Source organism: Podarcis melisellensis, assembly GCF_964234715.1.
Source record: "Podarcis melisellensis genome assembly, chromosome: 1".
Classification (NCBI taxonomy): domain Eukaryota; kingdom Metazoa; phylum Chordata; class Lepidosauria; order Squamata; family Lacertidae; genus Podarcis; species Podarcis melisellensis.
This window is the reverse complement of record NC_138528.1, coordinates 17675712-17693262: the sequence shown is the minus strand read 5'-3', so window position 1 is coordinate 17693262 and position 17551 is coordinate 17675712. Positions and strand designations below refer to the sequence as shown.

The following is a 17551-nucleotide window of genomic DNA, read 5'->3' as shown; positions in this document are numbered from 1 at the left end:
GTAAAGGACAGGCAAGGAGTGGTTGAAGGGAAGGGAAGGGAAGGGAAGGGAAGGGAGGGGAGGGGAGAGGGAGGAAGGGAGGAAGGGAGGAAGGGAGGAAGGGAGGAAGGGAGGAAGGGAGGAAGGGAGGAAGGGAGGAAGGGAGGAAGGGAGGGAGGGAGGGAGGGAGGGAGGAAGGGAGGAAGGGAGGAAGGGAGGAAGGGAGGAAGGAAGGAAGGAAGGAAGGAAGGAAGGAAGGAAGGAAGGAAGGAAGGAAGGAAGGAAGGAAGGAGCAACCCAGATACAACCTGTCAAGGTCCTCCCTCTGGTGTGGGCAGCAAACAACAGAACAGCAACTAACATCCATGAGTGAACAAACAGAACGTGTGGAAGCTAATGTGCCAATCCCACTTGCAATATAAAGCTCCTGTCTGGAAGCACCCGTAGGCTAAAATGAGAACAACAATTGTAGCTGCTTTTTGTTGCAGCAGAACAAAAGGCCAGAACAGAACTGAGTCTTTCCAGGCACTTTGAAGTTTAAATAACTGTGAAGTCTCATTACAGAGAAAGTAAATGCCAACATTAATCTAGTTACCATTATGGCCAAATTAAAACAAATGCCAGGAAATGCTACCTGGGTTTCACATAACCAGGTTTGTCCCTCCATCCACAGAATCCACCAGCAAGGCTTCCCATGGGCCACAGGTTAAGTCTGGACCAGATGTCCAATGACAAACCACACCCAATGCCTGCAAGAGGAAAGCACCAATGGATTTGCTCCTCTTCAGTTCACCACATTTTCAGGGAAGACCAGAACTCGAATTAACGTTAAGCTGCAGCTTCCCAAAACGAAAGAAAACCGCAGGAAATGTAGGCCAGCAAAACAGCCTTCACCTTGAAAGAGGAATGGCCAACAGCATAAATGAGTTGCAGCATAAGATTAAGAACGGCTCTGCTGGGTGAAGCCAAAGGCCCACCTTAGTCCAGCATCCTGATCTCACAGTGGTCAGCTAAGTGCCTATGGGAAGACCATAAGCAAGGCATGAGTGCAACCATACTCTGTTCCCGCTTGCGATTCCCAGCAAATGGTATTCCAAGGCATGCTGCCACCCACTTACACTCCATTAATTTGTTTATTCCCTTTTTAAGCCACCTAGGTTGATGGTCATTTTACCACAGCAAATTCCATAATTTATCTATGGATCGTGTGAAAAAAGTACTTCTATTTTTTTCCCTGTCCTCTGTCTTCCAAATCTATTGCATGACCCTGAAAGCTATGATGAGGTCTCTGTCCACTTTCTCTTCACTATGCTTCATTTTAAAGTCATCTACAACGCAATCCCTTGCTCACTTAAAAAAACCTAAAAAGCCCCAAATGAGGTAACCTTTCCTCAAAGGGGAGTTGTTCCTTTTCTGAACCCTTTCCAGCTGTGCAACATCCCTTTTGTATTCTAAGTGTGGTCTCACTACAGATTTGCATTCCAGCATCGTAATATTGGCAATTTTATCTTCAAACCCTTTACTAAGGTTTTTCACAGCTGCTACACTCTGAGCTTACTTCTTCATCAAGTTACCCACCATGGTTGCACCCTTGTTCCCTTTTCTACACCAACATGTATAGTGATTTCCACAAGCTAAGGTGGGATCCAGCCCCATCAATACCTCACGCTACCTGATGGCCTCCAGAACCTTTCCTAAGGTTGTCACAGAACAGCCTTATTTGTCTGATGCATGAATTCCCCCCCCCCCAAAAAAAAATGCTGTGTGGAAACAAAGTACCTTATTCACCTTTAGCAATGCACTATCAGTTGCAATCTAGCGTCAGCACACCAAGCTGTCCAAACACAATGTTTGGGAGAAATGGTAGTCTAGCTGAAGAAAGTGTTCCCCTTCTCTGTGAGCATGTGTGAAATAACTTGTTGTAACTCTTTTGGGAGGGGAAACTTACGGGAAATGTATGGTCTAATGCTGGAGAAACAGACTATGATTCCCCACCCGGACCGCCTCTCTTTTTCCCCCTCTTTTACTCAAAAAGATTCCAAGCTGCAAAGTAAATTAACACAATGCCAAAGAAGAGAAATTACAGGATGTATTTATCCATAAGTGGATTCATCCCACAATCAGAATGCCTGTGACAGATACAAAAAAAATACAAATACAAAAAAGTTGCATTAATCTGTTCCTTTATTTTTAAAGCATGCACGCACGCGCGCACACACACACACACTGAAAAAGTGCTCCAGAAAAAAAGGAGGAAGTGGCCTGGTGACTTCACAGGAAGCTTTGCTGAAGCACTGTGCACTGCCATCTTCAGCTACAAACAGGAAGAACAGGTTTCACCTGAACTTCATCATTGAAAAACAGAAAGGGAAAACAAGGGGGGGGGGGGAGAGACTGTACATTTGAACAATAATCTAGTGAAAGTGCTTCAAGAGAAGACTTGCTGCTTATGTGTGGATGGGGTGCAAGTCTGGCCTGGGTAGTTTTTTTGGACGTCCCAGTATGACAGGAAGTGGCAATCAGTGCTGGCTGATGGAAGTGACAAAGCAAAGTAAATTATCTAAAGGAAAAACCAACTGAGATACATTTGCAGACGACTGGTTGCACTTTCTGACTTTTATTAATCTGAATCCGGGAGAACCCAGACCGCTTCTTACACATCACTCTTTCTAGAACGACTTATTGACCTTAACTTGGCTATGTAACATTGATAAACGCTCTTATCTTTGTCTTTCCCCCTCCCCATTTTTATTGCCGACAGCACAAACAAGCTTTGTTGTTCATGCAACTCATATCATATCACATGGTTTACTGCAACATTCTATTTTTTTGTTATTTTATTCTTTATAAATGTTCTGGTTTGCAACAACAACAAAAGTTTAAAAGAAGAAGTCTTTGGGTGTTCCCATTCCTGGAAGGACTGTCTGCATGTCAAAAGGCGACAACTGTAATGATGCCACTTAAGTTCAGGTGGTGTCTGCAGAATTAGGTGACAATGGTGCCACGAGACAAGGATACAAGTGCAGTAGATAAGGACTACATAAACTGGGGTGTGATCAAGAGTGTTGGACTAGGACCAGGAAGACATAGGCTCAGATCCCCACTCAGCCCTGAAGTTCACTGGGCGATCTTGGGCCAGTCAATATCTCTCAGCCTAACTTACCTCACAGAGTTATTCTGAAGATAAAAATGGAGGGGAAGGGAGAAAACCATGTGCACATTTCCTTGAGCTCCTTTGAGGAAAGGTGAAATATAAATGTAGTCAAGAAATAAATAAACTACAACTGACACACTCTGTGTGCATCCTTAATACATTGGTCACCTTAATTGTTTATAACAAAGTAGTTAGTTAAGCCTGCTGCATACTGCAAAAGGGAGGAATTAATTAATGGCCACGTACATTTTCCACAACCATTTATTCTGCTAGACAGAATAAAGCTCGATGCGCTTTTTTTTTGGCATGACATCTTTTTTTTCACCTTCACCAGATAAGACCACAATGACTAAAAACATGTTTGTTCTGTCTAATACACTGTAAGACATATGTTCCAGGATACACCAATTATAATATAAAATTTCATTGTCCACAAAGAGCTGGCCAGAGGCAGATGTGCTCCCAAACCATATTGGAATACAGGAAGCTGCCTTATATCAATTCACACGATTCGTCCATCTATCTCAGCACTGTCTCTAGACTCTCTAGGATTTCAAAATGGGCTCTCTACCAGCCCTGCTTGGAGATGCCGGAGGTTGAACTTGGCAGATATTCTCCCACTAAGCTATGGCTGTTCCCAACCATTTCCCTGCTATCAATGAGATTTGCACAGGAGATACTCCTGGTGGTTTGATTCTCCTTGCTAGGAGTTGTGGAGGATAAGATCTGTTAGCAATCAACCCTGGTTCTTTTTTACCACAGGCTGAAGAAATAATCAAATCAGGAGTTACACACATGCAATAGTGCACCTTTCACCCACCTGTGGTTAGTATACTTTTCTACCATGAACACATAATTAATATAGTTTTTTGCTATGAACACACAACCAGTAAAGAGACCTAAACTTTTAAAAAGGAGGGCCGTTAACGTGGCACTGTGTTCAGATACCAATCCAAAAACTTGTTCTGTGGCAAAGGAGGGTTATTGCTTCAGTTCTGTTTACACCTATTTGTCCATTTAGGGGCAGGGGTGTATGTGAGAGTGTGTGTGTGTGTGTGTGTGTGTGTGTGTGTGAAAGCTAATGTTCACAGAGGCTAGGAGACTGCATTATGAAGCAGGTAGGGCTCTGTTCAAATCTTTCCGGAACAATTTATTTGTTATATGACTTGAAGCCAGCCATTATTTTTTAGCCTCAGACCCCCTCCTTCAACATTCACACTCACAACTACAATATAGGGATAATAAGAAATAATAGCCATAATAAATAATAATACTGGCATGCTTTACGGCAGGGGTGGGGAGCCAATCGCACATTGGGTGATAATGGACTACAACCCCCATCATCCCTGACCACTGGCCATGCTGGCTGGGACTGGAGTGCAACAACAGAGAGCCAGGGATCCCCTTTCCCTGCCTTACAGGGTTGCTATAAGGCAGGCTTCCTCAACCTCGGCCCTCCAGATGTTTTGAGACTACAATTCCCATCATCCCTGACCACTGGTCCTGCTAGCTAGGGATCATGGGAGTTGTAGGCCAAAAAACATCTAGAGGGCCGAGGTTGAGGAAGCCTGTTATAAGGAGTCTTGAGGTAATGCATTATTAGGTCAGCATCATAACACATTTGAGAAAAGCAAAGTAATCTAGGCTCTGGCGTGGCCCTGCCCACCCAGTCTGACCATTGATTGGGCCCTTCTAAGTGGGAAGAGCTATAAAGGACTTCCTGGGATTTTGCTTAAGCAACGATGGTCTTCCTAGTTCACGTTTATCTTGGTGTGCTCCTTGGGCTTGAATGCCTGACTTTGTCCCTTGGTTCTGGAACAACTCCCGACTTTTGTTCGACTCTTGTCAATAGCTTAGCCCCCAGACAAATGGAGAAACCTGTCAACACTGACCGATTTCCAACTCTGGCTGCCAGCTCGGCGCTTCTTCTTTGACCACCTGCTCCAAACCTGCCTGGCATAACAGGCCCTCAGACAAGGGCTCTTTTCACCGCCAAGTAGCAGAACGCCTTCCCTGCCTCCTTCTCCTCTCCCACTTAAGATGCCACCGTGGCTTGTCTGACTCCTAAATGTTAATATGGGGTGCCCGGATCCATAATGGTACACAGTGTAAGTGAATGTCTCTGGGTAGACAGCAATAATAATTAGCTGTCATGATGTGAGGAAAGGATAATCCATGCCATTGAGTTAACAATCACTCACGCAACACACATGGATTTTAACTAATCTTAATTTGGAGGAAAAATAACAATTCTAAATATATCAAATGGCTTCTTTTCACAGCAACCTGCAGCAGTGTTTATCTCTAGCTCCCAGCACACGCGAGTTATTTCGTTCCTCTCACTGGCAGTTTTACCATTTAAAAGGCCAAAACGAGCACTCGTAGAGCAGGGGTTGCAGTTTAATCCTCCATTTGACAGCGAGTCATGCTCGCTCTTCCCCCTCACCCCGGCCAATCTCCCTTTCTTCTCCCACCATGTATATCAAGTTCTAGTACACGTGAAGTCCAGAATGCTGCTTCGGTGGGCTGAATAAATAATAATAATAATAATAATAATAATAATAATAATAATAATAATAATGAAGTGGGCTTCGTGTAATATCTTCTGCAACCTTTGCAGCAATTAACACTGCTGCCTAATGAATTCGCACTACAAGTTTGAGCAACGTTTGAAAGTCTAGGAGCATTGCTCTGCTACTCTGTTACTGCCGTTGCTGGTTAATAGTTGTACAGGAGCTGTACCGAACACATATACATGATACAATAATTTCCATGCTATAAGCGCCAAAATGCGTGGTCAGGGCAATCACATGATGCAACTTTTGCATTTTTTAAAATGCTCCCTCATATTAAAAATTCCCTGTGCTCACATGTGAGGAAGAAGGTTGAACTAGAATCCTTTTCCTGAACATATGTACAGTGAGTTATTTTATACTAGGGAGCACTCAAACATACTGTTGCCCACTTGAAGTCTGAATTGGAATTTGTTTATTTATAGCATTCATGCATCGCCACACATCCTGAAGTTCTCTAGGTACATTACAACAAATAATTATCTTTTTTTTAAAAAAAGCAAAATAAGATATGAAACTAGGGTGGGGAACAATTTCGTTGCATCCCCAAAGTTAAAACACTGATAACAAACAAGGGGGGGGGAGTCCCTCTGTACCATGCTACTATTCTGTCTGGGTAGGAAGATTGGTAAGAAATGGTTCAGTAACTAGGAAAAAGATGGGTTATGAATGACAGATTGCCCAGAATAAAAGTACATAGCAGGCATACAGAATTTTAGAAAGTGTTTCATATACATTTATCTCAGTAAAACAGCCCTATAGGGCAGGCCAGCATTGTTTTGTTACAGAGAAGGAGCTGAGGTAAAAAAAACTGGTTTGCTGCCAAAAAAATACATTTCATCCAGAAATTTCTTATCCACTACCCTACAGCGGGCTGACATACTACCAACATCACATGGAAACCATTTCCAGCGGCTACACCTAACTCAGTGATGGGGAACCTGTGGCCCTCCAGATGTTGTTAAACTTCAACTCCCATCAGTCCCAGCCAGCATGAGGAATCATGGGAGTTGTAGTCCAGCAACACCTGGAGGGCCACAGGTTCCCTACTCCTGATCTTGTTGTTGTTGTTTTTATTCTGCAGCAATGAAACTCACTATGCAGACTGGGAATTTTTTTGGCCTGTCACTATAAACCTCTCTTTCCCAATATTTGCAACAGGGCGGTGTAACTCATGTAACAAGACACTGCTTTAAATGACACCACATGGCAGCAGTAAGCTAGGCCTTAAATGAGGCTGTAAGGAAAGCCGGTCAGGAGATGTGGGTTTTGAGAAAGGATTCCAAGGGAAAAGGATAACTGGGAGGAAGGAAGAGAGAGGATGGCTGCATCAGGCATGAGCAGCAATATAGCAGAAGACAAAGCAAGGATGGGGAATCTGTGGTCCTCCAAATCTTGATGGGCTACAGCTCCCATCAACCCTTACCATTAGCCATGCTGGTCAAGGTTGATGGGAGTCAAGGCTTACCTCTACAAACATTTAAGACACATACAAATCTAGTGGACATGGATGCTCCTAAAGATTCCTGAGAGCCGTAGCTTGGCAAGGGTGCTGACAACTTTCCGCAGGAGATCCCAAGGCCCCCCCCCCCGAATTCGCAGTTCCCAGGGGTACCAGGGAGTTGGAATTACTGTCAATTCAGTTTTAGAACTACGGTAGGGATGTGCCCAAAGAAAGGAATGAGTAGAGCCAGTTGCAGAGGAGAATGCTCATTTTAGGAAAAGTGAAATGGGGAACAGGGCGAAGACACAGTGAGTGATGGTGGTGACAATTTATAAAGGAATTAAGACAAGCCATGGATAAGTCTATCAGCAGGTTTTAGCCACAATAGCTACACTGAGCCGAGATGGACTTTCGGTCTTATGCAATAAGGTTATTGTTATGTAATGTTCTTTGTTGTAAAGAATGAGAATGGGAATCTCAAAATAAACATAGAAGACAACACAGAAATTTGAGGGGAGATGGAATAGCACAAGATAAAAAATATGAAGTCAGCAGAAATAGGACATGCAGAGCAAGAAATAATAATTGTGGGACTTAAGTCTGGACAGTAAGAAGGTGAGTTACAAAGTGTGGTTGGAATTCCCACTGAAAACTGGGCAGAGTGTGTGTGTCCATTCTTTATATGCACCCATAAGTGCATATACAGTTAAAACACAAAATGGGGGGAAACCCACACATAATACTGCTAACACCTCTCCAATTTACTGACCAGACTGCATTTTATTGTAGAGACATTTGACTTATCTTAGGGACAGCGAAGAGGGATTTGCACAGCTAGGTTCAGCTAATTTAAAAGACAGACCTTGCCCATAACACATATGTCCATGCTGTTGCGAAGGCTGTGTTTGAAATTCTGGACTAAAAGATGCTCACATTTTGTAAATCAGAAAATATGAATCGGTGTTTCGACTCTAGAACTTGCATACATTTACTAGCATGTTTGCTACTAATAAATCAAGCCCGCAACAAAATGTTGCAAAGTTCTCCTTTTCAAGGATCCAGCCTGTCGGGACGACTTCCAGGGCACTCCATTCCGCACACACTCTCCAGCATTTGGTAACCACAGATTATGCTAAGTCCAGCTGTTTCACAGTTCCTTCACCCTTCCTGTATACCTGAAGAAGCGTCTCCACCCCCATCGTTCAGCACAGACACTGATGTCCAGCTCCGAAGGCCTTCTGGCAGTTCCCTCCCTGCAAAAATTGAGGTTACAGGGAACCAGGCAGTGGGCCTTCTCAGTGGTGGTGCCCTCCCATCAGATGTCAAGGAAACAAACAACTATCTGACTTTTAAAAGACATCTGAAGGCAGCCCTGTTTAGGGAAGTTTTTTAATGTTTAATGCTGTATTGTGTTTTTAATGTTTGGTTGGAAGCCGCCCAGAGTGGCTGGGGAAACCCAGCCGGATGGGTGGGGTATAAATAAATTATTATTATTATTATTATTATTATTATTATTATTATTATTATTATTATTATTTTTCCTTTTAGGATTTTTCTCCTTTTTTTCTTCTTCTTTTTTTGTACTTCTGCAAACGCCGAAGTTGCTCAATCCTGCTGAGGTTCAGACTTAGTAGCTGAGTTCACTAGCAGCATTCAGGACAAACAAGGAAATAAAGGCTTGGCCTCAGAATCGCAAGAGGGTGGAAAGCAAGTGGCATGTATTCAACAGTGTGACATAGCCTGCAGCCATGTAGATTTCCACACTCTTGACCAACCACCACAGCACAGTATTTCACCACTAATAGGTAGCACTGTGAAATAGCCCTACGCCCTACTTAGAAAGCCACAAGATAAGGATGCAGTGCCAACTTCAATACATTACTAAGTGATGGAAATGTAGCTCCCTGGTGCCAGAAACACCGTTGTCCTCATCTTTCAGACTAGAAGCATCAGCTTATGGTTCAACTTTCCGCCATTCTAGGCCTGCCAGCAGAGACATCCTTCACAAGCAAACAACACATCAGAGAACAATCCTACACGCCACCGAGGATTCTGGGACGCCCTCCATTTTAAGGGATGCAAGCTAGGCCAGAAACACGCAGGAGCACCCAACCTTGCACACTGCCTCTCGATGCCACTTGAACTCGATGCCGCCTAGTGTCAGCGCTCGAAATTCACCAGGTGTTTTTTGCACCTGGCTACTGGCCACTTGCGACCAAGTGAAGAGGTGCAGGAGCCAGCATGGTGCCTAATGACTCCACCGTCTAGAGGCGCATGCCTTGGATCTTGACCGTTTTCACACACTGGCAACGCATCCTGTAGAATTCAATCCGTTATATTTTACATGCACAATCAGAACGAAGTGTCCTATGTGCAAGAAAAAATAATACGACTTTTGAGCCGTCTGGACCAAAAATGGTAACGAGGCATTCGGTTTTGGCAACTGGTAACCCTGGTTTAAGGAGTCATTTGTTGTCTTGCTTAGAAATCTGAGTTCCTAGCATTTCCTAGTCTGCCTTTTAGGGTCAAGCTGGTCCTGCTCCCCCCTTTCTTCATCCTCTCGCAGGTCCAGCCTGTAGACTCCGTGAAAAAGGAGTCAGGCAAAAATTAGCCTGACTCAGTGCTTGACATTTCTTGGCTCCACACGGCCAGAGGAACTATATTATAGAGGCATATGCAGCAACATCCACAAATCGTTCTAAGTAAAAAGAGATCAAGGAACATGACATGAGTTTGAGAAAAGTAGCTTTGTAAGTAGCTCTGTGAGGGCAACTGTGCATTTCACAGATCTCTATTTTTCTTTTCTCGCCCCCTCCCCTCCCATTTCTGTTTCCCCACTCTTCAAACATAAAGACTCCATTATCTTTGAACAGCTTGCTCTACACGTGAATTGACACATTTATTTTACAATAAATAAGTGAAAGTTATCTATGTTTCCTTTACTGTTAATCTACACACAAAGAAATAATAAACAGAGCTTGTCTAACAAAAATGCAACGGCTGCAGTCCTCAGAATTCAATTAAGCTAAAATAATTAATGCTTCCGCCATATTAAATTACTTTTACACATTTGAGCCACTGAAGTTCCCCCCTCAACACACACTTTATTCTTTAATCTTTATTTCTCTTCTTCTTTTTTTTATTCAATTTTTTTTTATTCTAAATTTGTTTCAAAGTGCTGGGGAAGGGAGGGGGAAAGAGGTTGGGCTGGGGTAGGGGGAAGGAAATAAAAGAAAAAAGATGAGCGCAGTTTGCAGTTCAAATGTAATAGTCTCCTTTTAGCTGACATAGCATGTCGGCTGTTTTGTGCCTTTGATTAAAATAACATTTTAAATGCTTTGAACAAACATATCTTCCCCGCTCTTCTAAAGGATTATTTTACATATTTCTTGGTGGAATAAAAAAATTTTCATTCTTCCTGTCGCAGCACAGAAAAAGCTAAGAATATCTTTCGTCGCATAGAAAGTGAAAATATTGTAGGCTGTTGCATTATTACAAAAAAAAAAAAAAAAGAGGGGGGGGGGAGAGAGAAAGCTGCCTTAGAGATTAAGTTTCCCTTTTATGAAATCGTATTTAGTCTCTTTTTTAAACAAATCTAACAACAATGCTCTACAGCCTCTCACTGGGAAATACCTTTAATGTTAAATACAGATTCTGATTTTCTTGGCTAATGCAGAAAGCCGTTCTATTGAAAAATAAATAAGGGGCTTGGTATATCCCACTAAAGCCTTTTCAGTGAATGACTTCTGTAAGGGCTTTTTTTTTCCATGGCTACCCTCCATGGCTGTAATATGAAGCTTTTATCCTACTATTGAAAACTATCCTCTGCTATTAAAAAAAAGAAAGGAAGTAAAAGGAGCAAAAGGAGGGAGTAGAAGGTGAGCAAAAAACCTTACACTAAACTAGGACACTGCAGACCTCTTTATCTCAGAGTTCAATCCCTAATTTGAGAATGACTTATTTCTGCCATTATTTACCGGGGGAGTTTTTATCCAGTGTCAAGGAAATGGGGCTGGGGAGTCAAATGAACCACTTCTTTTATTTTATTTGCAGATTCGAAATATCCGGCTTATTTCCATTTGATCTTTGGTTTAGCATGGGAGAAAGATTAAAGAGCTCCAGCTCTTCCCTTTCTTTCTTCTGTGTGCTTGCTTATTATCATTATTATTCCTTTTGCCTCCTCTCTCTCTCTTTTTTTATGGGAGCGGGGTCCTAACCCTCCACATTTGCCACGGCAAAAGCAAAACTGTGCTAGAAACAAACCCAAGTTAGCACAACCCCAAAACCTGTGTGGAAATCGAAGGTGGGCAAAACCGAGTTCCACAGCACCTGCTGGCAACGTGGCTGGCAAAACGTCTTCCGATGGGAGGTTTGAATTGGAGAGAACGTTTGTATGTTTGCTAAAGCTTCACCAGTTAGTGGGTTATGCGTGCACAGGAGCAAGGAGGTTTTTGGCTCCCAAATGCAGCATCCCACACCAGGAATGCTATTCCTTTCTCTGGGAGAAAGCAACGGTTTGCATCTCAGAGACATCATTAAGGTGTGAGGCAGACTTGCTCCTGAATCTCTAGCTCTGCAATCTTCTTGCAGGCTCTCTTTCCTGCTTGCAGCAGCGTGTACAACGGACAAGCACAACTGCATGCAACGTGCATCTTAGGGTGTGTGTGATTATTATCGATACCGCAGCAGATGGGGTGGAGGTGCTTAACACTTTCCTCCCCAGCCCTGCCCTAACGAAGATCACTCCTTCAAAGCTGCTATTTGCACTGAGGCAAAAGCACTCCCCCAGTCACCAAGTAACAGCCTCAAACAGCCTCTTCATTTTTAACAAAATAAATTTATATTAATTTTCCAATATTTACCCAATATTACCACAGTTTTGCCAATTATACAGATTCCAATTAACACCAAAATAATTCCAAATTTATACAAATTTCCCACGCTCCTTGATCAATTATTCCCCCTCCCCTGTTCTTAAATTTCTGAGGTTCTTATTTTTTTATTAACATCTAATGACATTTCAGCTGGTATATTAATCATTCAGATTAACAGCTGCATTTTTAGTGATTACTATTCCTGTTAAGGAGGAGAGACTTTCTTCAGGATAGCAATAGGGAAGGAAAAGTTTAAACTACCCCTTTCCCAACTGCTGCAGTTCTAATAATGACACACACAGAGACAGCAGCTGCTACTTGCCATTTTAAAAATAAGAATAAGTGCAAAAATCAATTTAACACTACATCTACATATGCTTTGGCCCAGAATAAGTACGTGTGACTTTTTTTTTCTGACAGACAAACTTACAGGGCAAATTTGAGAAAGGATGAGTGAGTTCATCCCATTCAGTATCACATAGCTCTTGCAAGTTTGTGGAACTATTCAGCATCCCAGCCAAGGCGCATGACATGTTACCATGCGACAGCTACAATCAGTGATGTCATGGCTTGGCTGGGTCCTATAACTGAGACCCCCACAAAAAAAATAAATCCACACTAGGTATTTTGAAATGTGTGCCAACTTAATGAGTGTAATGTCATTTGGCTATCTTTTTTCCCCAGTGTATAGTTTATTTGGCTTCTGATAATCATGGGAAGGGACAAACTGCTCTGCATGGCACTGTAGTATACGTCTCTAACCATACGCAACTCCACCTAGAATCACAGAAGCATAGAGTTGGAAGGGACCTTCAAGGGCCATTTAGTCCAACCCCCCTGCAATGCAGGAATAACCTCTACTTTCCAAGACTCCTCCAAGGATTCAAACAGGCACCTGCTTTTCTGAAAGGCTGGGATGCAATCTGGAACGCAACTCACCATATAGCAAAGGAAAGCACCTTAAGAGAAATTTGGGTGCTAGGTCTGCACTCTTCAAATCAGCTGCAGAAGCCTGTAAGTGGATGCAACAGCTGATCTGCAATGTACAAGAGCCTAAGGGCGACGGCGGGGATGTACCCAGTCATTTCACCCACTGCAAGATTAATATTACAGACATGTAAAAAGTTATCCCACATACCATTCTAAGCTTAGATATGTTTTACTATCTCCCAGGATGTCCCCTGCAGATCTGCTGCTGGCCAGTAATCCAAATCTAATATGGCAGCTTCTGTGTCCCTACATCTTACAACTTGGCTTTAGGATGCACAGCCCAGACTATGGTTCCCCCAGCCCTGGAGATACCAAGAACCCAGCTTCTTTTTTCCTTGCCATAAAATCTCAAAGCTGTAAGAAAGCCAAATTCTGAGGCAGAGGCGTCAGCCCCACTCATTTCTAAAAATACCAACAACCAAAACACAAACAAACCCCAAAACCCTGACATCAGATTCTCTATTCCGGAGCTATATTCAATTCATTTCAGCTACAGAGCTGTCACAGTTAAGTCTGGACTAGTTTCAGTTTGGTTTGAAACTGGGAGAGTTTTCTACGACCGCCCAGTGCTAAAGAAAAAGAAAAAAAGTTATCCTGCATGGTGCGCAGTTCAAGGCAATTTCTTTAAGGTGCTCATCCAGGTGGATGACACAGTCCTCCTTTCTGTAATGACCCTTTAAGAAGACCATTGGCAATCTGCGGAAGAAGTGTTGGCTGCACATGGGAAAGACAGCCTCAGGGCAGCTTTGACCTACACAACTAATTTCACCGCAACGTCCAGGCACTTTAGAAATGAAAATACACCATACTTGTCATCTTCTGGCCTCAGACCACCTCGCGCTGTTTTTTCCACCCTGTACTTCGCAGAAACTCATTTCTGGGGTGAAGCATTTATAAAGGTGCTGTGGTTTTTTTTCTCTCTCTCTCTCTATCCTTTCTTTGCTCCAGATTTAGGAACATATGGGGCACTTAAATATCAGAAATGGCAGAGGCCTGTTCAAGGGCTTCCAAAACCAATGAGATCAGTTCTGCCTACGCACAAGCACCTTAACACATCCAGCTTACATGTGCACCTGTTTAGTTTTGTATTGTCCTGTCTATAAGCGCACACCTAATCCAGTTTTAAACCAATTTAACTGTGGCGGACACCTGGCAATAGTAGAGTTGCAAGGGTGGTAAGAACCTACAGGAACTACAACAAACAGGTTTCACTGCGGGGTGGCGGGGAGAACAAAGGAAGCCATTTCTTATTTGCGGTCTACACATTTGTTGTTCAGGTTCACGTCTTCCTCCCGCCAAAGGCAACTGCCCTTCCTCACATCACTATATATGGGCAGGGGTCAGGAAACTCAAGCCCCCAGGGGGCAAATGTTATTTCTGAATTATTATGAGCTTGCATTTACCAGCATCAGTTGTTGGTGGAATGGTTTTGCTTTCGCTTTGTGCTTATATGCTGCTGCGATTTGGGATATGCAGTTAAAACTGGTGGAAATGTTGTTTGCTTATTCTTGCAATCTGCTTCGAGCTCAACGTTGTTGGGAAAGAAACGTACAAATATTAAATCCAAAGTCTGGCCTTCCTATGTTCACTTTCCAGCCCTCAGAATGCGCACGCGCACACACACACACACACACACACACGCCATGTACCACACTGGTGTCCTGCTTCCCAACCTCCTAGCTGGGATGTGCCTCTGAGCAATGATAACACCTCTTGTCTGAAGAACGCAGAGGGCGTGGAAAATTCTTGCTTTGGTGTATGTAGCCTGCTGTGCAAACGTCAAAAGGTGCATCCATTGCTTTGCCCACCAATAGCATGCAGCCCCCTAGAAAGAAAAGCCCCCCACCCCGTCAAAGGATATCCCCTTCTGACTTACTGTCCTGCGTAGACAAAGAGGGTGCATCTACATTTGTGGTCAAGATGAGCTAGCAGAAAAGTCAGCCAAGACATTTTCTTTACCTAGTCCAGACATCAGTCTGCCTTGGGAAAGTGGGTTGATATTTACCTCCAAGGGTGTTTAACCCTGCAGAAAGCCTACCTCAACCATTTTTCTCCTGTTTTCTAGTTAATGGAGATGCTACCTTTGTCTGCAAGCTCAAAGAAGAAATCTGCATTTGTTAACGTCTCTGAAACTCTGGCGTTGCGTTTTGTCCAGGTGAGACCTTTCCAAAGCCAAGTTTTCTAAGCGAGGCTTTCAGCATTATCGCCAAGCAGATTGTCTTCCAGTTGTGAAGGCAGTTGTGGGGCAGGCCGATACCTGTCGCGGATGGGAGTAGGGGAGAGGTAGCTGGCCTTTCCTAACCCCTTACCCATGTAGCACCAGTGCTTTTTTCCAGGGGGTACTCAATGGTATGCAGTACCTCTTTTCCTGTTGTTAAAAAGTGCGGCACTTACTCTAACAACATCATGGTGAGTTTTCTAGAGAGAGAAAAAGCATTGAGTATCACAGTTGCCAAATGAGGGCTCAGAAACCTGCCACCTCGATGCCCACCATGGCCTATGCCATCCCTCGCAAAAATCAGATTGGCAAAGGGCCCTCTACTGCCCATGGAACGAAATCCTATTTAGAACAGGTTCCACAGAAGCCTGAAAAGAAATGGGTTCTCCAAAGCATGGGGCAGATGTTTGATCCCCACCCCACCCCTGGGTATTACAGAAGTCTTAAGAATTATCAGGACTTTCCACAAGTCTCTCTCTCTCTCTCTCTCTCTCTCTCTCTCTGGAAAAGGAGAGGATGGTTGTTAGGACAGTGGTGGAAGACCATACATGACTTAATGTATAAAAACAACAAAACATGCTGTACCTGCAACGTTCTCCAGCTTGGGGCAAATTCCTTTAGGCGTGAGAAGACGGTCTTCTTCGTCGGGCGTGACTTGGATCCCGATTTCCACCGGCTCTGACACTTTCCTGAGCTCGGAGCGTGATGATGGGGGAGGGCTGCTCTTATCCAGGTTCTTCTCGTAGCAGGAACCACCAATGCCATTGCACTGCTTCCTCTTGTGCTCTATAAAAACCAAGATGTCTCCCAGGGGGAAGTTCATCTGACACTGTCCACAGGTTAATAGGTCGGGGTCTGCTCCACCCGTCGCAAGGCCGAGCCCAACCGGATCTCCTATCGCTAGGGTCTCATCCTCGTGGGCAATGGCGGTTTCCACATGGTCAGCCTCTGCTATAAGTGGGTAAGCAAAAAAAGAAAAAGAAAAGAGAAAGTGAGGGTCAGCGGAAAAGGGAGAAAAAAGAACTGAGGGTCATTTTGTTTATGCATTCTTATAGCCTGACTTAGAACAGGGTTGTCTTAAAACACAGAGGTTACCTTTTTAAATAATAATAATAATAATAATAATAATAATAATAATAATATTTATACCCCACCCATCTGGGCAGCTCCCAATAGAATATTAAAAATACAATATAGCATTAAACATTAAAAACTTCCAACAGGGCTGCTTTCAGATGTCTTTTAAAAGCAGGGTAGTTGCTTATTTCCTTGACATCTTATGGGACGGCATTCCACAGGGCAGGCGCCACTACTGAAAAGGCCCTCTCCCTGGTTCCCTGTAACCTCACTTCTTCCAGTGAGGGAACCACCAAAAGGCCCTCAGCGCTGGATCTCAGTGTCCGGGCTGAACGATGGGGGAAGAGACACTCCTTCAAGTATACAGGACCGAGGCCATTTATATATATTTATATTCCCCACCCTGCTTGTCTCTCCTCAAATGATTTAAATATGTTTTGCAACCGAGTCTATCTGCAGAGCAAAATAACAGGCAGGTCTGATGTGGCTTTCCTGAATGTATCTTCAAAGAATACCCATCAGCATTGTGCTAAGAACAATAACAGCCTGTTACGATTGCCTTCGGAGCCATTAACTGATTTGATCCAATGGATAGTGTCAGCTGTTTCTATGGACTAATTAAGCAGCCCTATCCAAGTCAGCCTCAGTGTCTTCTTCTGCAAAATGGAAACAATAACTGACCCACCTGATAGGGTTGTTGCGCGCTCGCGCTCTCTCTCTCTCTCACACACACACACACACATACACACACACACTTGAAAAAAATGTATTAACAATAAAGGTAACATTTTGCAAGAATTGCTTCAAGGGCTTTTTTCCTAAATAGGCCTTTGTGAATAAGCCTGAGTGCCGTCCTTTTACTTTATGCTATACAGTTTAGGATATCTTCTTGTTCCTTCCACCCCAACCCAGATTTTGTAGGATCCTCTGCATGCAATGGATCTTTTGGAAGAGCTGAATATACAGGATTGGTCTTACAAATACTGTACAGTCACAGGACTCAGAAGAAACGCCTTTTGGGTTCCAGGGGCACATTTGGAAACCTAACAAACTGCTGTGGGCTCCACAAAATACCTATTTTGCAAAAGAAAAACTGGCAGTGCTCGGAACACCCTAAAAATAAACCTCCTCCTATAACAAAAAAAAACAACAGGCAATAAAAAAGCAATCACACACACACACCAAAAAATTAAAGGAATCTCCCCCCCCCCAAAAGCAACAATAAACAAAGCCCCAAATAAA

At 43.4% G+C, this 17551-nt stretch overlaps 1 protein-coding gene across 10 annotated transcripts in view; it reads right to left on the bottom strand.

The window, feature by feature from the left end:
• Nucleotides 1-17551, bottom strand: part of BCL11B (BCL11 transcription factor B) — a 163994-nt gene that overhangs the window by 126658 nt on the left and 19785 nt on the right. For 6 of the 10 annotated variants that reach the window (XM_081910151.1, XM_081910157.1, XM_081910150.1 and 3 more), the window contains exon 2: nucleotides 15818-16183. In XM_081910151.1, the coding sequence (XP_081766277.1) occupies nucleotides 15818-16183 (366 nt within the window). The remainder of the gene's footprint in view (nucleotides 1-15817; nucleotides 16184-17551) is intronic. The other 4 variants (XM_081910152.1, XM_081910148.1, XM_081910154.1 and 1 more) reach the window with 1 other exon arrangement.